We start from the raw sequence: 26,945 nt of genomic DNA, 5'->3' as shown, positions 1-26,945 counted from the left end.
AGATGCAGTCTGTAGGAACAAAAGGAAAACTACTTGCCTGTTGCCTTTTGATGGTTCACTGAAATGAGCTGAGGTCAGGCAGATTTATAAGAGAAAAAAAAGCATACAAATATATCAACATAGATGGAGGCAGTCACAAAATTTAAATACCCACAAATCCAACATGATTCAGAAACTTACATACTTTTCTGCGTAGGGGATAATGGACAAGGTAGATGATTTTAGGATGGATAGTAAATTATTTTTAGGCAAATTCAGTAGCCTTAAAGAACATATAATGACCTATGAGAGTCTGTTTGGCTTGGAGAAAAGACAGTCTGATCAGTGATTCATTTTGGAATACTGGTGGACTTAAATGGAAGACAGTGGATTGTACTTTTCCACCACTGTTTTCTGCTGCCACAATTTGTTTCTTTACCTAGCAAACATTTTTTTCACCTCATTTCAAAGGACTTAGAATTTCACAATTCTAATTTTTGCCAATATGAGTATCAGAGAAAACTGAAAATGGTTCAAATTGTTTTCAGTGACTAAGTGGGTTGCTTCTTTATTTTTCAAGGAAACAAATATGTTGATTGATTTGCATGGCAGAGTTACGGAGAGGCAGAGGCAGGAAGAGAGAGAGAGAAAGAGAGAGAGAAGAGGTCTTCCGTCCGCTGCTTTACTCCTTAGATGGCCACAACAGCCAGAGCCGTGCTGATCCAAAGCCAGAAGCCAGGGGTTTCCTCTGGGCCTCCCAGGAAGCTGGATCAGAAGTGAAGCAGCCAGGACTTGAACTGGCGCCCATATGGGATGTGGGTGCTTCAGGCCAGGGCTTTAATCTGCTGTGCCACAGCACTGGCCCCCAATTGGTATTTTTGTCCTATTCAGGTTAACTATGGCAGCTTAGAGAACTTTGATGACCCTAGATAATAATCATTTTTAATTATTTCGGAGGGCTTTTAGCAGAATAAGGTAGGCGTTGTATAATAAATTCAATTTCATGTATTTATTGCATCAAAGATTGATTCAAACTGATTTTGAAAAATTATTTTCTAGAATTAGTCTTCTCTTGATTATTATGTATTATATTGCTTGAACTCTTTCAGGTACATCTTTTAAGAAAATGCTTTTTTCGGCTGGCGCTGCGGCTCACTAGGCTAATCCTCCACCAGCGGCGCTGGCATCCCGGGTTCTAGTCCTGGTTGGGGCGCCGGATTCTGTCCCGGTTGCCCCTCTTCCAGGCCAGCTCTCTGCTGTGGCCTGGGAGTGCAGTGGAAGATGGCCCAAGTGCTTGGGCCCTGCACCCGCATGGGAGACCAGGAGAAGCATCTGGCTCCTGGCTTCAGATGGGTGCAGCGCAACAGCCGCAGCATTCAGCTGTAGCAGCCATTTGGAGGGTGAACCAACAGAAGGAGGACCTTTCCCTCTGTCTCTGTCTCTCTCACTGTCTAACTCTGCCTGTCATTAAAAAAAAAAAAAATGCTTTTTTCTCACACTGAGAGATTGATAAGGCTGAGATCATTGCTGGTGAGGAATGATTTTACAATTCTTGAATAACCAGTCAGTAATCAGAAATACAAGTCAAACAAGATAGTTTAATAGTTAGTGTCATTAGAGGAGGGAGGAATGACAACAGAATCCCTTAGTAGACAGCCAAAGAACTTTGTTTTTCAGGCCAGCGCTGTGGCGCAGTGGGTTAAAGCCCCAGCCTGCAGCAGCAGCATCCCATATGGGCGCCGGTTCAAGTCCTGGCTGCTCCACTTCCGATCCAGCTCTCTGCTATGGCCTGGGATAACAGTAGAAGATGGCCCAAGTCCTTGGGCCCCTGCACCCACATGGGAGACCTAGAAGAAGCTCCTGGTTCCTGGCTTCAGATCAGCTCAGCTCTGGCCATTGCGGTCATTTGGGGAGAGAACCAGCAGAATGGAATACCTCTCTTTCTCTGGCTCTACCTCTTTCTGTAATTCTGTCTTTCAAATAAGTAAAATAATTCTTTTTTTTTTAACTTTTATATAATGAATATAAATTTCCAAAGTACGATTTATGGATTACAGTGGCTTCCCCCCCATACCGTCCCTCCCACCCACAACCCTCCCCTCTCCCACTCCCTCTCCTCTTCCATTCACATCAAGATTCATTTTCGATTATCTTAATATACAGAAGATCAGCTTAGTATACATTAAGTAAGGATTTCAACAGTTTGCTCCCACACAGAAACATAAAGTGAAAAATAATAGATGATTTTTTTTAAATGATGATGAAATCAGATCAGACCTATTGTCATGTTTAATCCCAGTGAGAGTCAAGTTGGGAGTTGATAAATTTCTTTTTTTTTTTTTTTTTACAGAGGATCAGTTTAGTATGCATTAAGTAAAGATTTCAACAGTTTGCACCCCCATAGAAACACAAAGTGAAATATATTGTTTGAGTACTCGTTATAGCATTAAATCTCAATGCACAGCACATTAAGGACAGAGATCCTACATGAGGAGTAAGTGCACAGTGACTCCTGTTGTTGACTTTACCAATTGACACTCCTGTCTATGGCGTCAGTAATCTCCCTATGCTCCAGTCATGAGTTTCCAAGGCTATGGAAGCCCTCTGAGTTCTCCGACTCTTATCTTGTTTAGACAAGGTCATAGTCAAAGTGGAGGTTCTCTCCTCCCTTCAGAGAAAGGTACCTCCTTCTTTGAAGACCTGTTCTTTCCACTGGGATCTCACTCACAGAGATCTTTTGCCAGAGTGTCTTGGCTTTCCATGCCTGAAATAACTCTCATGGGCTTTTCAGCCAGATCCGAATGCCTTTAGGGCTGATTTCTGAGGCCAGAGTGCTATTTAGGACATCTGCCATTCTATGAGTCTGCTGAGTATCTCACTTCCCATGTTGGATCACTCTCCCCTTTATTTATTCTATCGGTTAGTGTTAGCAGGTACTAGACTTGTTTATGTGCTCCCTTTGACTCTTAGTCCTTTCATTATGATCAATTGTGAACTGAAATTGATCACTTGGACTAGTGAGATGGCATTGGTACATGCCACCTTGATGGGATTGAATTGGAATCCCCTGGTATGTTTCTAACTCTACCATTTGGGGCAAGTCAGCTTGAGCATGTCCCAAATTATACATCTCTTCCCTCTCTTATTCCCACTCTTATGTTTAACAGGGATCACATTTCAGTTAATTTTCAACACTTAAGAATAACTGTGTATTAATTACAGAATTAAACCAGTCATATTAAGTAGAACAGACAAAAAAACTACTAAGAGGGATAATGTATTAAGTTGTTCATTAACAGTCAGGGCTATGCTGATCAAGTCACCGTTTCCCATAGTGTCCATTTCACTTCAACAGGTTTCCTTTTTGGTGTTCAGTCAGTTGTCACCGATCAGGGAGAACATGTGGTATTTGTCCCTTTGGGACTGGCTTATTTCACTCAGCATGATGTGTTCCAGATTCCTCCATTTTTTTTGCAAATGACTGGATTTAAAAAAAAAAAAAAAAAAAAAAAAACAAGAACTTTGCTTTAGGAGGGAAATAAGATTTAATTTCACCCTTCCTTTAAAGGAAAGATATCTAAAAAGGCCTCAGACTTTATGACTTTAATTGCATAGAATCTCTTAGTTGATTACTTGCCTATGGCATTTGTCTTTTATTTATTTTTAATTTTTTTAAAGATTTGTTTTATTTATTTGAAAGACAGAGTTACAGAGAGAGGTAGAGACAGAGAGAGAGGTCCTCCATCTGCTGGTTCACTCCCCAGATGGCCGTAACGGCTGGAGCTGCACCGATCTGAAGCCAGGAGCCAGGATCCTCCTCTGGGTCTCCCACGTGGGTGCAGGGGCCCAAGGACTTGTGCCATCCTCCACTGCTTTCCTAAGCCATAGCAGAGAGCTGGATCAGAAAAGCAGCAGCCGGGATCAGAACTGGTGCCCATATAGGATGCCTGCACTTAACCCACTGTGCCACAGTGCCGGCCCTGACATTTGTCTTTTAAATATGTGCAATCAATCATAGATAAGGTCTTTCCTTTAAATATGCTGTTGCCAGCACTAGGTTGACAGCCAGATGACATCTGTTACATGTATAACAGTGAAATTATTTAAAAAAAGGGGATACAGCAGGGAAAGGGCTTAATTTATTCCATGAGAATCATCAGGAGATACAGGAAAGTCGATCTTAAAAATGTGAATTTATTTTTGACAGGCAGAGTGGACAGTGAGAGAGAGAGAGAGAGAAAGGTCCTCCTTTGCCGTTGGTTCACCCCCCAAATGGCTGCTATGGCCGGCACGCTGCGCTGATCCGAAGCCAGGAGCTCGGTGCTTCCTCCCTGTCTCCCATGCGGGTGCAGGGCCCAAGCACTTGGGCCATCCTCCACTGCCTTCCCGGGCCACAGCAGAGAGCTGGACTGAAAGAGGAGCAACCGGGACAGAACCGGCGCCCCGACCAGGACTAGAACCCGGTGTGCCGGCACCGCAATGCGGAGGATTAGCCAAGCGAGCCACGGCATTGGCCTAAACAGATATTTTTCAATATTATACAGAAATACAAGGATAGTGGTATGTGTAAGTTGCCGTGGGCTCAGAAAGCAACTCTTAAAGCTGATCCAGGAGTCAAAGAAATATTCTTTATATTGACTACAGACCTGAATCTTGAAGGATGAATGGAAATTTTATCAAAGCAATTTTGGTGGAAGTGGAGTCTGAAGTCAGGTAGCAGTGGGTTGCTGAGTTAGAGGTTAAGGAAGTGAAGAAAGCAAGTGGGCAGGATACTCCACCTAGAAGACTCAGTGCCAATAAAACTGATGCCATGAATCAGGTTGTTGGACCCCTGCTTTGTGCTTCACAATGTGCTAGTCAGAGGGAAGCCCATGGCATTAAAAATATTTAATGCCACCCACTAAAAAGCCTGTTTAATTTCTGGGGCTCAAAAAAGTCAACTTCCCCATTAAGTCTATGTTGTAAAGGTCATTCTTCAAGAATATGTTGAAATTATTTTAAAGACTTCCGATCCAGCTCTCTGCTGTGGCCTGGGAAAGCAGTAGAAGATGGGCCAGGTCCTTGTGCCCCTGCATCCACGTGGGAGACCTGGAAGAAGCTTCTGGCTCCTGGCTTCAGATCGGCGCAGCTCCAGCCGTTGTGGCCATCTGGGGAGTGAACCAGTGGATGGACGACCTCTCTCTCTGTCTCTACCTCTCTCTGTAACTCTGTCTTTCAAATAAATACAATAAACTTAAAAAAATGATTTTTTTTTTAAAAAAAGAGGGGCCAGCATTGTGGCCCAGCAGGTTAAGCCACTATCTGCAATGCTGGCATCCCATATGGGTGCTGATTCATGTCCTGGTTGCTCCTTTTCTGATCCAGCTCCCTGCTAATGCACCTGGGAAAGCAGCAGCAGATGCCCCAAGTCTTTGACCCTCTGTACCCATGTGGGAGACCGAGATGGAGTTTCTAGCTCCTAGCTTTAGCCTGGCCCAGCCCTGGCCATTGCGACCATTTGGGGAGTGAACCTGTGGATGGAAGTTCTGTTTCTCCTTCTATCTGAAATTATGCTTTTCAACTAAATTCAACTTTCTGCTCACTAGACTAATCCTCCGCCTGCAGCAGCAGCACCCTGGGTTCTAGTCCCGGTTGGGGCGCCGGATTCTGCTGTAATAAAATTTCCATTCATCCTTCAAGATTCAGGTCTGTAGTCAATATAAAGAATATTTCTTTGACTCCTGGATCAGCTTTAAGAGTTGCTTTCTGAGCCCACGGCAACTTACACATACCACTATCCTTGTATTTCTGTATAATATTGAAAAATATCTGTTTAGGCCAACGCTGCGGCTCACTTGGCTAATCCTCCGCATTGTGGCGCCGGCACACCGGGTTCTAGTCCCGGTCGGGGCGCCGGTTCTGTCCCGGTTGCTCCTCTTCCAGTCCAGCTCTGTGCTGTGGCCTGGAAAGGCAGTGGAGGATGGCCCAAGTGCTTGGGCCCTGCACCCGCATGGGAGACAGGGAGGAGGCACCTGGCTCCTGGCTTCGGATCAGCGCAGCGTGCCGGCCATAGCAGCCATTTGGGGGGTGAACCAACTGAAGGAGGACCTTTCTCTCTGTCTCTCTCTCGCACTGTCTAACTCTGCCTGTCAAAAAAAAAAAGAAAGAAAAGAAAAGAAAAGAAAAATATCTGTTTACATCTGCCTTTGTTACTAGATAAAAGTTAATCAAGATCAGATACTATTTTTACTCATTTCTGCAGTAGAAAAGATACTAGATAAATCTTGTTGAACTGACCTGACCTACTCAGTAAACTCACATTTTAGTGGGAGAAACTTAGCAGGAAACGCTTAAAATTCAACAAGATCAATCCCATATAAGTTGTGTACAAGAGGTTTTAGGAGCTTTAAAGAAGCACCACATTTCATCCCCTCTGTGATGACAAAAGTTAAACCAGAGAAATGAGTCTCAATTCAAGAATGATATTGTATTTCTCCACCACCGAGAGAACAGAATAAAAAATAAGGGAACATAGACAAAGTTGAGCCTTACATTATATTTATTATAAATGACCTGCAAGATTGTGTACTCTGGAGGGCTGGCGTGATGGTGCAGTGGGTTAAAGCCCCAGCCTGCAGTGCCAGCATCACGTATCCGTGCCAGTTCGAGTCCCAGCTGCTCCTCTTCTGATCCAGCTCTCTGCTGTGGCCTGGGAAAGCAATAGAAGATGGCCCAACTCCTTGGGCACCTGCACCTGTGTGGGAGGCCCGGAGGAGGCTCCTGGCTCCTGGCTCCTGGCTTCAGATCAGTTCAGCTCTAGCCATTGTGGTCATTTGAGGAGTGAACCAGTGGAATGGAAGACCTCTTTCTCTCTGGCTCTACCTGTCTCTGTAACTCTTTCAAATAAATAATTCTTAAAAAATAATAAAGCAAGTAAAGCAGTACTGATAATGCATTCTGGACAACTGAAAAAAAATCATGTACTCTGAGTGATCATGTTCTTTCTCTTAAGCAAGATCTCGGTAGGCTTTGGTTGCCACGGAAACATATATCTCTGATGCTCTCAATTTCTGAGACATACTGAATTTGTTCACTTACGTACTCCATTTGTTCCACTGCCTGCTTGCGTGAGTGCTCCATATAGGAACCATTCTTTGTGAAGTGAAAAATCAGTGGGCACACTTTTCTTAAAGTAGCCTAGACCAATTGGTGACTTGTTGAGGAACTTTGTGTTATCAGAAAGCATGTCTTCCTTTAGAATCAGTGATGATTGAGGGTTTCTTCCTGTTTAATCCATGTGATATGCACTTGAAAATGCCCGTGGGTATAGATGTTTTTGCAAGGGAAACATCAGCTCTTAGAAGAGTATGGTGAGGAAAAGGCACAGATACCCTAACCTACTACTGAAGGAGTTCTTTGGGGTTAAAAGCCAATAAATAGATGCCTGTGAAACACCCTGCCATTTTCACCAAACATGCCATGCTGTCAAGGCAGAGACAGTGAAAGCCAGGAAGGCCAAAACAGAGATTGGAGAAAAGGAAACTAGGTAGCTGAAAGATGAGTAGGAAAGACCTCTTTCTAGCTGGAGTTAACTGTGTTTTTATAAATATTTATCCAGTATCTTGCATTCACTGTGAGGAATATGCAAGTTCTATTTTTAAAAGTCTTACAAATGGGAGACAGCTTTGTACACTAACATCAGTCAATATGGCTCCTAAAGAGAGAAAGAGTTTTTCTCCTTAAAGATGCTTATTTCTGAAAGAAATATTGGGCATAATGCCAGAGGTAACTAAAAGATGTCTGATTTTCTTTTTAAAAAATTATCCACAAACATCAACTAGATTCAGCCAGTGCTTTTAAATTATGTACACCAATGGGCTCTCTTTAAGGTGAGAGGCTACAGAGGCTGCCTATGGTCAAAACTCCCTAACATCTGTACTTTACCTGCAGAAAGTATCTTGGTTTAGATATCATCTTTACCCACTTTTTTCTTTTTTTGATAAGTGTACCTCTATATAATAAGCAAGAGAAACCCATTTCTTTGTCACAAATAAGGAAAAGATAAATTAGGATGGGAAATAAGACCATGGATCACTCTTTCTTGTCTATAAATAAAAGGAATTGGAGCAGAACCATATCTCTACCATATCCCATTTTGCTGAAAGCATCCAACTGCCTCTATAGAAGCTGAGCTGTGGACTACTGGCAAAGCTTCAGGGTATTGACTCTATATGATCCTCCTTCAGATTGACAGCAGAGAGCAGTGGTGGACTATTCTGGATGTTGTCTGACTGCATTTGGTGAAGATAAAGGAGGGAGGGAAACCCCTTAGACAGTTTCTATCTCTTGGTGTCTTAAAATTTTTTCCTTTGTAAAGAATCCAATTTGGTGTAATTGAGGGAAAACACCCATATTTTGGCAGTCCCATTTTACTACATCTGCTTATCCATAGCAAAAGAAACTATATTTTTAAGAAAACAACTCAGAAGTGAAACTATTTAAAAGCAAAGAACTTTAAAATAAAAAGAAGGTTGCATGCACATTTTAAGTGGTTTAATTTTGTGACTATTATGTTCCAACTCAAAAAATATATTGCACAAAGCTTTGATATTACAGTTATTTTTCTCACATTCTGGTGAGATTCTGATAAACATAGTTGACTTAGGAAGTAATACAAATAATATCTTAACTGGTTAAATAATTTCAATAAACTGTGAAGAACTGAAAGCAGGATATTACATTCATATAGAAGACAAGTACATATCCATAAATTCACTTGGCTTCAGTGAAAAATAACTTCTCACATACTTAATAAAAATTAGAGAAAAAATTAAAAATTGTTTGAAAATAGAATGTATTTCCAGAACTATTCAACACACTCTTTTGCTCTCAAAAAAACCTGCAAAATTTCAGAGAATGTCTGATCATACAGTAAGCCTCTTATATTGGATATTTTTAAAACAAAATATATATTAAATAAATACAGATCTCCACTGTTAAAATAACAAATCTGTGGATGGCAAGGTAAAATTCCCCAAATAACATTAATGAAAAACACCACCAGGAAATAAATGTACCATGTCATGGCATCTATAAACATTTCTGTTCAAATTTGTGAATCTACAGCATTTTCCCTAGATAACAAACAACTGTCATCACATAATTATGGAATAAATGATAAACACTTAAAAAATAACTGCCAAAATTAATTCAACAAAACTTTCCCAATTTTTATAAATTTAAGACAGAGATTTTTACTTTTTCCTTGCTAGTGCTTTTAGCCCTATGCCTGAAGTGCATTTTATCTTCTGTTGTACATGTTACTGTTTTCGGATTTGTTGTTTACCAAAATCATGTACATCCTACTTTTATTATGTTTTTTATTCATTTCCAAGAAAATTCAGCCATAGGATTGGAGAAAGGTGGAAAACATTACATTTCCAACACCATTTACTAATTTAATTTCCCACTGATTATTTAGAAGCTGTGAATTTTTTCGGTAATGTTGATGTTTATGCTAATACATAAATGTATCACATCATGAATTTTATTTTCTGATTGTCCTAATATACAGTTAATTCTTCTCATTTTGTGAACATTCCAGGCATTTGACATGTGGTTCATAGACTTTATCCACTATCTTCATCAAACTCCAACACTTTATGAAATACTTGAAAAAAATCTTTGTAGAAGATACTCTTAAGAAACACTCCCATATGAAAAATAAAAGGTTAAAATAGTTAATTCAGTGTTGTGCCTTGAATGGGAAACACTGATTATATTTCAGAAAGCATTTATAATTATTCCATTCAGAAATGACTCTAGTTCAAATTAGTGATTGGAGATTTATTTACAAAAGGGAGAGAGAAATTATGTGAGCATAGGATAGTACCAGGGTTGCATGTTAAGGCAATTTTTTCAATTAGATGTGGATATCTAGATGTGACTATAAACTTATTTGCTTATGCATGATATGTCCATTCATGTTCTTGTGATTATCAGTTAATTTTGCATATTGTCTCTCATTCCAGAATTAATCTGATAAATTTTACCCTCTCAGATTCCATTCAGTTTACACAGAGGCCTTAGCTGTAGCATGGCAGAAGAAAGCTCAGTGCCTATCTAAATGACTGCACCATCATCCTAGCTGTTCTTGCAGCACCAAATTTCATTATAAATTTAGGAGAATAAAAAACTTCAGATCCAAAGATGCATACGTTACTTGTAATGTTTTAAGTTAAAATCAAGAAACTTTATATCTTATCTTCTAGCATTTTCACAATTAGTACAATAAAATTCTCACAGCTTGAGAAAAAGCAGTTTGCTTCAAAACTGCTCATCTGTGATACATCCAAATATTTTTGCCTCAGAGGCAAATAGGGAGCTCAAATGTGAGTCAGGAAAAATAGAACAATACTAAATAAAATCTTTTTCTAATTGAAAATGTCATTACAGTTCAACATTTCCAGGAAACAAAACTCAGTAACAACAACAGAAAAATCCTCACACATACACACACTAGTTTTCTTAGTAATCAAAACCAGGGAAGGTTATATGATGCTTTTTCAGTCACTAAAACTAGGGTAAGCCTACCCTTCTTTTAATTAAAAAAATCAAAAATAGTTTTTAACAAAGAATAGTTATTTTATTTATAATACTTGTTGAATATGACTTGCCAATTCCATGAGGTATATCTTAAAATCTTCCAAGGTTATGTAGGGGAAGAAACCCAGCATTAGTTCCTCTACTCCAGAGACTCAGCATGGACCCCCTTTGGATTTATTAGCCCGGCATAATCTGTACCTGGAAGAATGGGTCAATGGTATTATTCGTGTGGCTTTTAGTTATCCATGTGCATTCATAAGCATTCTCACCATAATCTTGGTATTTACCTGATAGATGATTTTCTGCCTTCAGAACTCGAATTGTCACATCTTGATTTATCTTTAAAATTATCTTTTAAGACCTGATTGAAAATGTCCATATTTTTAAAAACTAATTTTTAAAATAAATTATTAGGGTTTCAAGTAGATTTTACATGTACATTCTCATATAAACCTAAATTCAACAGCAGCTCTGACATGGAAACTTAAGTGACACATGTGCTTTTTGTCTTTAAAGATTATATTCTCTAACCTACATGTGATTATGAAAATCCATAAAACACAAGGAGAAAAAAGTTGTCTATCTCAGGATTTCTTACTATTTAAAAGATGCTAACTTATCTAGATCAGTTTTTATTTTCAAGCTTTCATTGGGGATAGATTATGAGAAATATCCTGGTATCACAGTCCTTATTGTAAGTCTTATAAGTAATATAAACAAATATAATTGATCTTTCATCAGAACTGTTCTGTACCCTTATTGGTTAAACTGGTACATATCCTTGTATGAATGTATTCCATATGAAAGTCAATTCATCCAAGGTTCTTGGCACAGAACACCAAACAGAGCAACTTCAAAAACTAGCTTTTAAAATTACACTCTTAAGGCAGAGCATTATTTGTCAGTACTGAACCAGGATCAAAATCATAGTATTATACAAATGAAAAGAAAACCTCTACCAGAATCTCCTGCTTCTAAGTTTTACTATGTTGTACTTTTTCTTGAAAAATAACAAATTGATGAAAAGAATTATGGGTTACCATTTTGAACACAACAATACCAATACTTTGAAGAACTGACAGTGTATTCCACAGATATATGTGCCATAGACTATGAAAAAGGAAACAGTTCTGGGAAAAAGTCACATTACAAAATGTATTATAAAAATAAATTACATAGCATGTGCCCATGAACCTGAAAGCTTTGCAAAAGAGAAATTTCTTTTGGCACAAAGATTCAATTGCTCTTGCTACATATTTTCATGTTATCAGCAAGGCCATTTCCAACTGTTACATTATACCCTCAAAAAAAAAAATCACTGGAAGTAGTCAAATGTTTCCAGTCGTGATCAGTAGCATGGAGGACTTTAGTGATGATGAAGGACTGTAGAAATATTATCCATTCAACAGGGATTCAGAGGAAGTACACACACCCAATATGTGTTTGGTTTACCATTTCATCTGGAGTTCATACGTAACTGGTGAATGATGATGCTTTCTATAAAGAGAAGAAAGACATGGTATTTTCAATTAAACTGAAACTCAGATCAATAGTTTATGTGAGGATCTTTACCACATCATTTCACCTCAAGACTACATGTTAAATACACAAAAGCAGGTTCATGATCCTGGTAGTAGCTACTAGAATACTTTACTATTCTTAAGCAGCTTCATGTTGCTTACATGCTATATCTCAAATTCTGAAAGGCCTTGAGAAGCCATGTCTAGTATTCTAACAATATTAGGTCAATTTGACCATTCCTTGAAAACAAAAGTAGTGATTATTTTATATATGAACAGTAACAATGAGAAACTAGAAACCAGAATGCTTCCTATTCTGGCCAAATTCTTTCTGGTTTGAACTCCCTGAATTTCTTTTTTTTTTTTTAAGTGCATAGATGGGAGTTTTAATAAGGAGATATTCATTACATATTCCTAAGAACTGAATAAATACAGATGACTCACTTTTGTCTCTGATTGCTTCTTTTTGCAGAACTCTATATGCTTTCACATCTAAATTCATTCCAATAAAAGCACATGGCTGGACCGTTCTGATTACTATCTCAAGCACAAAATAGATTGAGATAGTAATCAAAAGAGTCCAGCCATGTTATTGATATTTGATATATGAAATTATTTTATTGGTGTTACTTTTATATTAAGCCTTTATAAACACATGTCATCCTCATGTTTTTTCATTCAGTCATTCAAGAATTATTTACTAAGGCCATCCATGCTTGGATGGAACAACACTGGTGAGCAGAATGAGACAGTCTTTCCATCACTGAGGTCATACAGAGCAGAGGACAGAAAATAATATGCTTCAAATAGTTTCTCCACATGAAAATTTTATTGCCTCCTGTCAACATATGACAATATTTTGAGAGCAGAAACATATATTAAGGTTTTTTATCAATAGCCTGAGGAAATTTCCAAGCATTCCTTTCACTTTAATTTTCAATGCCTGCTATCTGCATTTTAATTCTATGTGTGTAATAAATATTTAAATTAACATTAATCAGATCACATTATGCCATAGATCTACAGATTCACACTAATTATTCATAGGGAATGATCGTTTGTGGGAAAAGAAAAAGCTTTCTTATTTCTTGAACTTTGCCAGATGATGGCCACTAGGTAGAGCTGTTTCTACTCCTTCCCTCAGCTTTTCGGCTTGAATTTGAGATAAAATGGATATGAAAGCAAAATAAAAGAGAATACATTAATGTCTAATATACTTTAGAATATTTACTTCTGAGGCTTTTATAAAGTTTTTAAGACCTACGTACTTATTTTTCATTATACCAGAAACCCTTAGAAATTGATTTTTTTCATTGAAAAATTATTCTAGTTTCAAAGTATCTAAATGCCTAAAAATGTATAAAGATCTACTGGCAAAAAATTAAAAGCACTAATTAAAATGTTATGTAGTTAAAAATCAGGGTCTGAGATTAAAATGTTATTTCCCATTAAATACTTTTTCTTTTCTAAAATTCTGAGCTGGGCCAGCACTGTGACACAGCAGGTTAAGCAGCACCTGTGACACCACTATCTCATATAGGCACTGGTTCGAGTCCTGTCTGCTCCATTTTTAGACCAGTTCTCTGCTAATGCACCTAGGAAAGCAGCAGAAGATTGCCCAAGTACTTGAACCCCTGCCATCCATGTGGGAGGCCTGGATGAAGCTCCTGGCTCCTGCCTTCAGCCTGGCCAGTCCTGGCCATTGCTGCCTTTTGGGGAGTAAACCAGCAAATAGAATTCTCTCTCTCTCTTTGTCTCTTCCTGTCTCTGTAACTCTACCTTTTAAATAAAAGTAAATAAAATCTTTAAAAACCTAAAATTCTGATCTAGGTTTTTTTTTTTTTTTTTTTTTTTTTTTTTTTTTTTTTTTTTTTTTTGACAGGCAGAGTGGACAGTGAGAGAGAGACAGAGACAGAGAGAAAGGTCTTCCTTTTGCCGTTGGTTGACCCTCCAATGGCCGCCGCGGCCGGCGCACCGCGCTGATCCGATGGCAGGAGCCAGGAGCCAGGTGCTTTTCCTGGTCTCCCATGGGGTGCAGGGCCCAAGCACCTGGGCCATCCTCCACTGCACTCCCTGGCCATAGCAGAGAGCTGGCCTGGAAGAGGGGCAACCGGGACAGAATCCGGCGCCCCGACCGGGACTAGAACCCGCAAGGTGGAGGATTAGCCTATTGAGCCACGGCGCCGGCCCTGAACTAGGTTTTAAAGACTGATGTGGGCCGGCGCCGCGGCTCACTAGGCTAATCCTCCGCCTTGCGGGTTCTAGTCCCGGTCGGGGTGCCGGATTCTGTCCCGGTTGCCCCTCTTCCAGGCCAGCTCTCTGCTATTGTCCGGGAGTGCAGTGGAGGATGGCCCAAGTGCTTGGGCCCTGCACCCCATGGGGGACCAGGATAAGTACCTGGCTCCTGCCATCGGATCAGTGCGGTGCGCCGGCCGCAGCAGCAATTGGAGGGTGAACCAATGGCAAAGGAAGACCTTTCTCTCTGTCTCTCTCTCTCTCTCTCTCACTGTCCACTCTGCCTGTCAAAACAAAACAAAACAAAACAACTGATGTGACCTGTGTCTCAAATCTTCCTAAAATAATTAAATTATATAAGTACTTCATTTCCTTCTCTTAAGAAAGAATAGAAAGCATCAACCTAAAGGAGTAAAATTCAGAATTGTTCTTATGGTCAATGTAATTTTTTTTTTTTTTTTTTTTTTTTTTTTTTGAGAGCGAAAGAGAGCATGAGATCTTCCATTCACCGGTTCACTTCCTAAATGGCTGCAATGGCGAGAGCTGGGCTGATTTGAAGCCAGAAACCAGGAGCTTCCTCCAGGTCTCCAACATGGGTGCAGGCGCCATCCTCTGCCGCCTTCTACCAGCAGGGAGCTGGATCAGAGGCAGAGCAGCCAGGGCACAAACTAGGGCCCACACAGGGTGCCAGAGCAGAGGCAGCAGTTTCACCCGCTGCAGTGGTCTTGACGTCAGCCCTGGTCAATGCTTGTGTCTTTGTTTCCTCAGTACAATATGAGAGCGTCAGAAACCATCTCCAACATCCTTTGCAGGTGTAACATTTCTTGTTACTACAGCACCTTCTTTTTTTTCCCGTTGAATGCTTAAACCTCTTAATTCCTGGAATTGCTTGCTCTTAATCCTAGCATTTTTCAGTCTCTATGATGATAGCATTACATTTTCTTTATTTGAAAAGCTGAGAGAAACACAACAGACACAGATCTCTCATCTGCTGGTTCACTTCCCAAATGCCTGCAACAGCCAGGGCTGGGTCAGGCCGAAGCCAGGAGCCTAGAACTTTATCTGAATCTCCCCATGTGAGTAACAGGAGCTCAAGTACTAGAGCCATCATCTACTGTCTCTCATAGTGTACATTAGCAGGAAGTTGGGACTGGAAGTGGAGCTGACCCAAACGTAGCCTCTCAGTGGAATATGAACACCCTAATTGGTATCTTAACCATAGCACCAAATGCCCACCCCTGGTAATAGTTTTTTACAATTAGTATTTGGTAAAAATTTGAGTATTTGTACATAGAAGAAACAATATCTTGGCTGAAATATTATTTTGTTTTGTTGTTGTTGAACACTGCTTAAGTATAATATAATGGCTTGTGTAACAGAAGAGAGATTTCTGGAGCAGTTTAGACTTCCTTGCTATAGGAAGCTCAAATTGTGTCAGATGGTTTTGACAGTCTGCCACAGAGTGTTGCTTGCAATGGAATATTACTTTCAATTACTAATGTTTCAATTAGCAAACTAGCAATCCATAAATGGTATATATGTGTGTACATATATACATACTTTATTAACTAGACTGTCTCACAAATATTTGATAATGCCAAATAAATTTATTCTAAATAAATTCTATCAATAAAAGATGGTATTTTAATATTTATATAGATGAACTTCATTTAAAAGAATACAAGTAAGCCCATTTTATACATATGGAGACATATAATTTCTACAGACAAAATCTACACGGTAGTGTTTTCATTGAAACTTATTAAACAGATTTATTAAATTTTAGTTGCATATAGTCTAAGTTTTTCACTAATCTCAGCTGAGAATACTCAAATAAGAATCATCCAGCCAATACACAAAATTGTGAGAAATATGTGTTGTTTTATACCATTACATTTTGAAATAACTCATTAACAGCAAAACTATCTGATACATATGTAATTCATAAACGCCAGGAACAAAAATTAATACTTAAGAGATAACACTATTATATTCATGCACAGAAATGGAGGAGGGCAGAACTCCCAAGTCTCTTCCTGTCTCTTTACAATTTAGTACAATAAAATAATGTTTACATTTCATTGAAGTTACAAAGGCAGTGAGCAAATTTCATTCCATCTCCTACTCTGTCTCCATTTCATCCCAGAATGAGACTAAGCATAGCTGATTTGGAGCCTTTACAATGACCATGATAAAATCAGATACAGCTAGTAACTTTTCTCTTTCTAGTAATTTATACAGCTTTTAATAGGCAGATTGGGAACAAAGATCATAGTTCATTGTATCTATTAGCAAAAAAAGCACTTAAATTTAGGGCCCTTTGATATGCAGACATTTATTAAGATAATTGGAAGGGAAAAAAAACCCTAAATTTTCATCAGCATATACACATGAGGGACACTAGATTTTTATATACTTTTGACATTAACAATTTACAGAAATGTAGGACAGGTGTTTGACAGAACAGTTAGCATGCCAGTTCGGACAGACATCCCTTCCACAGTGCCCATGTTGATACACTGGTGCCACTCCCTATTTTAGCTCCTGCTAATGGGCACCCTGGGAGGCAGTAGATGATGACTCAAGTAGTTGGGTTCCTATCATTCACATGGGAGACCCAGACTGAGTTACCAATTCCTGTCTTTAGCCTGCCTCAGCCCTGGTTGTTGTGGGTATTTAAGCAATGAGCCAGCAGAGGATCCCCTCCTTTCTCTCTCTTTTTCTCTCTCTCTCTCCTCTCTCTCTCTCTTTCTCTCTTTCTCCCTCCCTCCTTCCTTCCCTCTCAAATAAATACATTTAAGAAAAATTTTCCTGGGCCTGGCACTGTGTCACAGCAGGTTAAGCCACAGCTTGCAGGGCCAGCATCCCATATGGACACCAGTCTGCTCTAATTCCAATTCAGTTCCCTGCTAATGGCCTGGGAAAGCAGCAGAGGATGGCCCAAATGCTTGCACCCACATGGGAGACCCATAAGAAGTTCCTGTCTCCTGGCATTGGCTTGGCCCAGCCCTAGTCATTGCAGTCATTTGGAGATTGAACCAGCTGATGGAAGATTTCTCTCTGTCTCTGTCTCTCTGTCTGTCTCTCTCTCTCTGTAACTCTACCTTTCAAATAAATAAATCTTTAAAAAATAAATAATTTTTAAAATTTTCAAAATGCATTTACAGACTTTTTCCCCTTATGTATTTCTTTAATATTATGTTGATGGTTTCTCCTTATAAAACTTCAGATAACACATTAAAATACCTAATTTGTTATGATATTATCATGAAATGATGATGCTTAATAATTCATTCTTTTATTATGTCAGCTTTTAGATAACATCCATGAAGCAGAAGTTCAATATGTTATCAAATTCCTAATTATACTTGACTTCCTACCACAGTAAGCCTTGATCTTTGCTGGCTAGTATCCCAAAACCCCTGGCCAGACAGTAGATTTAGCTCCAAAGCTGCATGTAAGAAACAGAATTTGGAGAGAAATTTGGGGAGACTATCTCTTGAGTGCTTGAGGCGAATCAGAATTGTTTCTCCCCAGGAGAGCTCCTTGTCTGTGAAGTGGAAGAGAGGTACTTCAGAAAGTCAGACCCTCCCGGGCACTGCACGTTTTTACACTCTGCTCAACTCTCTGCAAAGGGACACTGGAGCTCTGAATTTTAAAAGTCTGCTTTACTAAATGAGACCAAGTCACTTTAAGACAAAAAACAGCGGAAGTTCAACTTACAGCAGGACTTCTCCTCAGTGCAGGAGGGCTGCTTCATCCAAGTCACAGAAAACATTTCCTCCTGGATTTTGCCTCACTCTGTTCTGTGGCTCCCTTCCTAACAGGGGCTATGTCTAGAAGGCATGATTGCAGCTCAAGGATATGATGCTCTTCCTCTCCACCAGCCACCAAACCTCAGCTTAGAACCTACTGCCTTCAGGGTAATCATCCACCTGCCAAAAAAAGGTCCCACATTCTCTATGCCTTTTGGAAGTAGGAGTATCTCAACACTACTTATTTTCAAGTGTCTCATTTTCATAAACTGCTTTAGGTTCACTTGTGTGATTATCACATTCAGAAATTAATCAGCGTTCTGACAAAACATCTGTTTTAAATAGGAAGTTCAATAAACTTCCCCTGTTGACTTGGACTTGGATTTCTTCTTTTGGATTCAGCTCAGCTAATTAAAAATACTTCCGCTAATCAGTTCTGTCATTTGCCCTAGAAAACTTTTGAACCAGAGGATATAAATTCTCTTGGGCTTTCTCAATGACCTAATAGTTTATTTGCTTCCTTCCAAAACATTTCCCACTCTTCCATGAGCCCAGATCATCTCTTAACTCCCCCAGTTTGCAGGAGTTAACAATAATCACAGAAATGACTGATACCTTCTTTTTCTGGGAGGCCAGTCCTTATCTCCAGCATGATGTTTCCCAGATAAAAGCAAATTTGAAATAGTTTCCCCATGTGTAACACTCACTATAAATGAAAACTTAATATTGGGAAACTAGGTAAATATTTGAGCCAAGCTCACACAGTTTCTACTCTTTTAGATGCAGAAATTAAATGCCTAAATTGTGTGAAGTCTATGGGTGGTCATAAAATAGCATGAAAGGGGCCAGCGCTGTGGCGTAGCGGGTAAAGCGGCCGCCTGCAGGGCCAGCATCCCATATGGGCACCGGTTCGAGGCATGGCTGCTCCACTTCTGATCCAGCTCTCTGCTATGGCCTGGGAAAGTAGTGGAGAATGGCCCAAGTCCTTGGGCCCCTGCACCCATGTGTGAGACCCGGAAGAAGCTCCTGGCTCCTGGCTCCTGGCTCCTGGGCTCATATTGGCGCACCACCAGCTGTTGCAGCCATTTGGGGAGTGAACTAGCAGGTGGAAGACCTCTCTTTCTCTCTCTTTTCTGCCTCTCCTTTTCTCTCTGTGTAACTCTTTAAAATAAATAAATCTCTGTCTCTTTTCTGCCTTTCCTTCTCTCTCTGTGTAATTCTGACTTTCAAATAAATAAATAAATAAATCTTTAAAAAAAACAGCATGGAAAATAACATTGTGTGTGAAAATTGTCATCAAACACTACTATAAGAACTTTTACATATATAGTTTCTTCTTTTTAAAGTATCTCCTGTCTGTATTTTTTAAAGATTTATTTATTTATCCGAAAGGCAGAGTTACAGAGATGTAGAGGCAGAGAGAGACAGGTCTTCCAACCGCTGGTTCACTCTCCAGATGGCCACAATGGCCAGAGCTAGGCCCATCTGAAGCCAGGAGCCAGGAGTTTCTTCTGGGTCTCCTACATGGGCGCAGGGGTCCAACAACTTGGGCCATCTTCTACTGCTTTCCCAGGCCATAGCAGAGAGCTGGATCAGAAGTAGAGCAGCCAGGACTTGAACTGGCACCCATGTGGGATGCAGGCACTGCAGGTGGCAGCTTTACCTGCCAAGCCACAGTGCTGGCCCCACACATATAGTTTCTATATAGATATCTCAGTATCTTAAAAACATTTGACAATATTATTTTGGTCTAATGGGTGTGGGTGTTTCAGTCTACCTATAAATATACATTTAAATAAATCTATACTTTGTTCCTATGAAGTAATTTCATCATATAAAATAATGAATAATGCACTAAGAGAAACAAGAACTGATTTTAGATTCTGGCCTTTGATTTTGATTTTTGATTCTGGCTTCATCATTAAAAATATGGTTAGATATTTCTAACCCTTGGGAATTTACTTTTTTAAATTATTTTTTGCTTTTGTGTTTTTGTCATTGCTGCTGTTGTTTTTTAATAACAGAGAGAATTATCCTCTGAGGTCTGGTTCAGCTCTAATCAGCTCTGTGATTTTGTAATTCTGTCCATCACACATACTCAATATATTAGCGCAAGTAGAGAGGCTAAAAGTGCTTTTACCAAATCAGCAATTAATCATTCATTCTTAGGAAAAGCATTGTAGCAGGATCCTAGAAGTTGCTTGCTAAGTCATGGGGAAGCCTATGATACCATGACTAAGAAGGAATACCAGAATCATAAAAGCTTATAGCTAAGGTAAAGTCATTTGCCAAAGGTAATACAGCCTCTTGGTGGCAGACGAGAGTGTCATTCCAGTCCCGTCTCCTGGCTTTCAGTGCTCTCAGGTATCTACTCCATTGTTCAGTAACCTCCTTCTCTGAATGGTCACCTTGATATCTATCCAAATTCCAGATCCTACTTGGTGGTGGTGGTGTTCAGTCCTTTTAAATGAGTGCTTCTGTGCTACTGTGGAGGGTCTTTCGTGAACCTGAGGAGCATGACAATCTCTGAAACTTTCTCTTGGGGAATTAGAAGCACCACAAGGGATAGCTGTTTGTGACTTATGCAGGGTGTATTTATGTCACAGAAGAAAGTGCTCACATCGCCTTTGTTCTTCACAGTGTGGTGGCTTCAGAGGCAAGAACCCCCCAGTCCAGGACTCCTGGCTATTCTGCATCCATTACCTGCCACTGTGCCTTTGGAGGAAAGCAGAAATAACTTACGCATCCAGAATGGAACTACCTGGCTCTCTTCCAATTCCACCATCTCTTCCCACCATGGTCTCATACATGACTTGCTGGTTCCCTCCATGACTTTTTGCATTGCAGACCAGGGGAGGAATTGAGAGTACCTCTTTCTTGCCCTACTTCCTTGCCTTTCTTCACCTGCTAGTTTTGTTTCTCTAGAGTGAATGGCAAGGTTTTTTAGCCTTGCAAAGCCTATGATAGATTCTGAAATAACAGCTTTCCTCCTAGAGGAGGCAATGTTTGTAAAAGAGATGCTGAAGAAAGAAAGGCACAACCAAAAGAGAAAGGGCAATTCAGGCAGAAGGAGCAAACTGAGCAAGTCAAGGAAGGATGGCAGGGCCTGGCATGTAACAAGCAGTTCTCTAAGCTTGGAAGACAGGGGTCCAGCCATGGGAATGCCAAATGTGCTCAGGAAACAAGAGAGAGGGAGAACCCAATCACAGGCAGCCTTACATGCCACACCAAGGAGTTGGCATTGTACTCTGCAGGTAAAGGAGGAACATTTGGAGGGTTTCCAAATATTGAGTGACATGATCATCTTGCACTGTGGAAAACAAAATGAAAAACAGATCCGAGAGTTTTGAGGCTGGAGACTAATGACACCAGTTAGAAGGTTATCAGAATAATTCACAAGAGACATCATGAAAAGCTCAAGTTGAGGATGGTGGAAGTAATGGAGAGGTTTGACTGACAGAAGAGGTTAAGGGGCCAGAATTAGAAGCTACTTGAGGACTGAGGGAGGGTTCCAGCTTGAGTGACTGGGTGGATCAGGATATCCCTGCTGAAGGGGAGAAACATGAGAAGGAGGAGAGTTGGAAGAGGGATGGGAGGCTTTGAGAATGGTTTTTACACCAACTGAGTTGGAGATACACAGTGCAAAGTTAGACACAAAGCTGGAGATGGAGGTCTGGGAGTTAGCATATGAGTGAAAAATTAAGTCATGGGAGGATATCAGATGGCTGGAGAAAGCCTGGAAATTAGGAAAATGGTTTTTGACAATGATATGGGGAAATCAATCCTTACTAGGTATGCAATATGCAAAAAACAAGGAACCAGCAAGGGAGGCAGAATAGCCAGACAGGTAAAAGGAAATGCAAGGGAGCTGAGATGTCTTGGTCAGGGAGGGAGAAGAGCATAGCCTAACTCTGCTCTTACCCTTAACAAAGACCAGAGGTTTAGTTTCTGGAAATGCTGACTTAAGAAGTTCTGGACCTGAGCACAAGGATGGGCGGCATAGAAAGAATGGAGGGGAGTGAAAAGTTCACACACTGGACTATGAAATTATCTCCCCTGACCTATGACCTATGGGGGATTTTATCTACAGAAACTACTGGTAGGTGCACAGCAAAACAGAGAGACAGATGGAGAGGAGAAAGAAGTAGAAGACAAGGAGTCAGGAACAGAGGATTCCACAAAGGCAAAAGGACAACAGCTGTGCAGCACGCCCAGCAGCCAACCAGTCCAGACTGAGGAGGGAAGAAGAGGGCTGAGCTAGGAAGGGCTCCAAGGGGAAAATATGAAACTGATGTGTTTAAGTGCTTGGAAAAATTACTGATAGTGTTTGGCAGAACTAATGGAGCATTTGGAAAAAATAAAGATAGATACATAGAAAACCAAGTAGATAAAAAAATTAAAGCAATTATTCTTTTGAAGGGGGGAAAGTGGTAAGAGAGCATAATCATAGTATACTACTTGGCTCAGCAGGGAACAGCACTTACACTATAAATGTATAAATATATAAGCATACAAATACTGGCTGCTGATTTATCAAAACATTTATGATGCAATCATATTGCGAGGATAGGGAAAAAGGAAGAGGGAACCAGTGAGAGGATTAAATCTTTGATCATCAGATGATAGTAGAAAGAGACAAAAGATAGCTAAAATTTAGAAACAAAAAAGTCACAGTAAAGCATGTTATTTAGAAATACAGACATAAATGCCAGCTAGGCATTGGAAATGATTTTCCCCGGGGGAAAACTTGAGGGGGTCAGGGTTGTCTTTTAGCACTGGCTGATGTTTTACCTTTGTAAATGAATTCCTTTAATAAAGAGAATAGCTATGAAGCATGATAGTGGAGGTAGAAAATGTTGAATGTTAGCTTACTTCAGTTGGATGGAGTCGGGGCGGCAGCTATAGGGGAAGGAAGAATTCTGATAAAATGGAAGAGGCCAGAGCATATTTACATCCTTTGTGTAACCAGCAGGTAAAAAGAAGGAATTGAAACAACAATGAAGAAAGATAACCAATGAGACCCTGGAGGACAGGAAACACTAAGCTTTATATGGGTTGGGGAAATTTTGGAATTTCACGAGTACATTCCTATTTATGAGGAAATCCTCTGTATGCCCATTTCCTCATCACTTTGTCCACCCTCTCCCTCTGCCCTCCAGTCTTCAACAGACTTGTCTTCTTATCTATATCCCTGTGGTTTTTCCAGTTAGGAAAGTCGTACTTCTCCCTCAGGATTCTAAGTCTCTAAGGGAATAAGGAGTTCAAATCTTTTTTACAGCTTACGTTCCTGGCCATGTTTTCATTTCCCTGAAATGGTTATACCTTCAATGAATACACCACAACCTCCAGAGAGAGCCCAGTTGCTACCCTTTAACCAGTCCCCACTGGAAACGTAATGGAAACACCAGTGGAAACTGAGTGATCCTGTTTAAGCTGATGACCTAGATATGGAATCACATTTTCAAGGAATGATGGCCACTCTGTGGGTTGTATCTCCTATTAGGACATTTCTGGAACCATGCATGTGTGGTGGCCACCATCACAAATGTGATGAAATATTCAACATAGTTAAATTATTCTCAGAGGTGGGTATTTGGTCTAGCAATTAAGATGCTGGTTGGGATGCCTGTATCCCTTATCAAGGTACCTGGGTTTGATGCCCAGCTCTGATTCTCGCGTCCAGTCTCCTGCTAATCCAGATCTTGGGAGGTAAGAGTGATGGCTCAACTAACTGGACCCCTGCCATCCATGTGGGAGACCTGGATTGAGTTCTTGGCTTATGGTTTCAGCCAAGACCAGTCACAGCTGTTGCAGGGATTTGGGGAGTCAACAAGGGAACAGGAGTGCTCTCTCTCTTGCTCACTCGCTCGCTCTTTTCAAATAAAAAAATTATAAAATGAAGAAAAAACTATCCTCCAGTGGGAAAAACCAGATCTGCTCCCTGGAGATTGTGCCCTGACAGTCCCTAAATGCGCCGTCATATTGAAGTCAGTAGGAATGGCAAACACCTCCCAACCCACCAGCCCCACCTCCCGCTGGAGGTCTTCATGATGGACCTGAGCAGCAGCTGTACACATCAGTCATGGTGAGACACCTTTTATTTTACTACATAAGATTTCTTAGAACAAAGAAAAGATTTTAAACTTTCAGTTGCATTTACTCCTACAAAAAAAATTAAATTGCATCTTAAAAACGTTATATTCACAAATGAAAGCTGTAGTTGGTGTGTATTTAATCCTCCACCTCCTATCCCTAGGGGATTTCATTTCTAAATATGTGTTTTAAAACAAGGATATCCAATAAAGATAGAGTTTATTCTAAAATTACAAAGAAAAATTCCCTGGTGGTTGCTTTTTATCCTTTCTGAAAAGTGACCATGTGTGCTTCTGCCAAGTTTTCATAGGAGTTGTACTTTATAAATGGCTCTGTTCCAAGATCAAGATGTATAAACATCCTGTTCATGTACTCTCCAGGCTTTTGGAGCACTCTCCCTGCAGATGGAATGGACTTCCAGGAGGAAACGACATAAGCACAGTGTGAACAGGTAAAGGCACAAACTACAGCAAGTGACAGTAAGATCATGGTAACAGTCAGTGAAGAACGGCAGAAGTCAGAAGGAATGCACTTTGGTTCTTTTGACACCCTTGTTTACACAAATACAGTAGGTTATGATATGGTAACACTAAATACTTCATCAATGCCAGGAAGGTATTAGTAAAAACAGGGAAGATCCTCGTTTTGGAAAGGATTGGATGCCCCCTTGATGAAATGGGAGAAAAATCTCCTTTTAAAAAAATAAAAGTCAGTGTTCTAAATGGCAAACTTTCTTGTTTAAACCTGTCCAATTATATTTCATAAACAGTCTCTCTCTCTCTCTCTCTCTCTCTCTCTCTCTCTCTCTCTCTCATCCTAAGGTTGCATTAATACACCATGGCTTTAATATGGTTACTTAATATCTTTTAGTAACCTGATGAGCAGTAGGCAACAGAGATTTGATTAAAACGGATGTGAATTTTATGAGGCAACTGCATCTACCACCACTATACATAATTCAGTTCCAAGTTCTACAAAGGGTAGGAAATCTGGTATCTAAAAGAACACAGAGAAGAATTTCTTTATCATGAAACAAGTTGATTTGTATGCTAAAAACTAATCACATCTTTTTTCTTAAATCTGTCATTTCCCAAATGTCAAGAGCAGATGGTGTTCATATCATTTTGAAACCCTAACAATTCAGAAATGGAAAAATGAAAATTTCTAACTTCATAGTTGTTGTATCTTCATAAAGCTCACCCAGTTGGCACAAACATTTTGGCAAAGGTGTGGCCTATATGAGACCTTGGTATGCTAAGCTGTGGGTTAGGAGCCTTGAGCTCATTTGTGGTCATGTGACTATGAAGCGCAATGTCCACCTTAACAAGGTTACTATCACAAATACACTTGGTGTTTGGCATTCACACTATCCCATGCTTATTAATGCATGCTTAAAATTAAAGAAAGTTGTTCAATCAGGATTCACTATAACACACACACATACACACTACACACACCCCAAATCATGAACTGGTTTTATATTTGCAGGTCAACACGTAACTGAAAAAATTCGAACTCAATTAAGTTGTGCTTGATGTAATTTTTTTTCTGGGCATGAATGTATCAGAATTTACTTTCTGCTACTCTCTATCCATCACAATCTGCTAAGCTACAAAGGGCCACTTGCAAGCTCTATTCAGACTGCCCCACAATTTAAATGAATTGTACATGTGAAAGGAGCTTGAGTCTGACATTAATGGTTCTAAAATTATGGTCTCTGAAACTCTGGGAATATTTTGGAGGTGCTACAATACAGACAAACACATACAAATAAGTAAAACTCTGTTTTTGGTATTCCATATTTCATTTCAATTTTATTTCACATTCAATATGAAATCATATTAAAGGCTTTTGTTTTTGCAAAAGTTTAGAGACCCAGGCCCTGTAATAACTATGAGGAGTATTTTTCCAGCACATAAGTCAAATTCAGGATTTGACAGTGGCAAATCACAATTGTTAAACTATGTCCTATTCCATAATAAAATTTTTAAAAATAAAACATTAGTGTGGAACAAAGTCTTAGTAAATTTGGCTTACAGTTAGGAAATATGAGAGCCAGCTTTGAAGAACATGTGATCCAGCCCCCTCAACCTACTGATGAAGAACCTGAGGCTCAGATGGGTTCACTGAGGGGTCTACCTGTTAGAAGCAAAACCGGGGCTACAAGTCAGGCCCCACTGAGACCCAGCATCCTCAACAAACCACACAGCAAACAGTAGTTGTGCTAATCATTAGTTCTGTTCCCTAGCATCAAAACAAATGCATAAAATAGGAAGGGCACATGGCTATTAGTTGGTTACTTTATAAACAAAGTATTTAAAACTTAAATTAGCACATGTAAAGAGTTGGCACAAACAGACGAAGGGTTTTTTTCACAGCAGCACTAGCATGGGCACAACATACCCCCTGAGCCACTGCCCTCAGCCCTTCCCCCCTCCAAGAGAGGTAGCGCTGCTGGCTGCAGATTTCTTCAGCTCTATTTTCATAGACTGAGTCTCAGCTCGAGGCTCGAATTTGGTCAGATTTCCTGCTCCTGGGGCAGCCACTACTGGCTTTCCTGCTTTCATACCTTTTGACATGGGAATGCGGGTGGGTGTAGGCCGCTGGGATGACCCATCTTGTCCAGACTGTAAGAGAGAAAAACACAGAGACACAGATATTGGTGAGCTTCCCCTGCGTTCGCCATCAATCTCAACATTAGCAGGACTCCTGACACACAGGACACCCACAGATGACCCTTCTCCAAATAAAAGAAGTGCAGGAAACTTGGACTTGGTAT

The 26,945-nt window shown here is 40.1% G+C and overlaps 1 protein-coding gene, 1 long non-coding RNA gene and 1 other non-coding gene across 13 annotated transcripts in view; 1 reads left to right on the top strand and 2 right to left on the bottom strand.

The window, feature by feature from the left end:
- Window positions 1–26,945, top strand: part of LOC103349802 (uncharacterized) — a 43,740-nt gene that overhangs the window by 4,242 nt on the left and 12,553 nt on the right. For both annotated transcript variants that reach the window (XR_011388646.1, XR_011388644.1), the window contains one exon: window positions 24,547–24,617. This is a non-coding gene — a long non-coding RNA (uncharacterized lncRNA). The remainder of the gene's footprint in view (window positions 1–24,546; window positions 24,618–26,945) is intronic.
- The window catches only part of FILIP1 (filamin A interacting protein 1), a 300,074-nt gene continuing 281,625 nt past the window's right edge, over window positions 8,497–26,945 (bottom strand). For 8 of the 10 annotated variants that reach the window (XM_070073868.1, XM_008263118.4, XM_070073867.1 and 5 more), the window contains 2 exons: window positions 26,570–26,793; window positions 8,497–12,060 (listed from right to left, as the gene is read on the bottom strand). In XM_070073868.1, coding sequence (XP_069929969.1) covers window positions 26,587–26,793 — 207 coding nt within the window. In that variant the 3' untranslated portion in view covers window positions 8,497–12,060; window positions 26,570–26,586. Of the gene's footprint in view, window positions 12,061–24,155; window positions 26,794–26,945 lie in introns of those variants that run through there. The other 2 variants (XM_008263120.4, XM_070073865.1) reach the window with 2 other exon arrangements.
- Window positions 15,663–15,789, bottom strand: LOC127493351 (small nucleolar RNA SNORA28). Its single transcript, XR_007923407.1, has one exon. It is a non-coding gene; the product is annotated as a small nucleolar RNA SNORA28 (small nucleolar RNA).

Source organism: Oryctolagus cuniculus, chromosome 5, assembly GCF_964237555.1.
Source record: "Oryctolagus cuniculus chromosome 5, mOryCun1.1, whole genome shotgun sequence".
NCBI lineage: Eukaryota > Metazoa > Chordata > Mammalia > Lagomorpha > Leporidae > Oryctolagus > Oryctolagus cuniculus.
The sequence above is the reverse complement of the archived record's forward strand: the minus strand, read 5'-3'. Positions and strand labels throughout refer to the sequence as shown.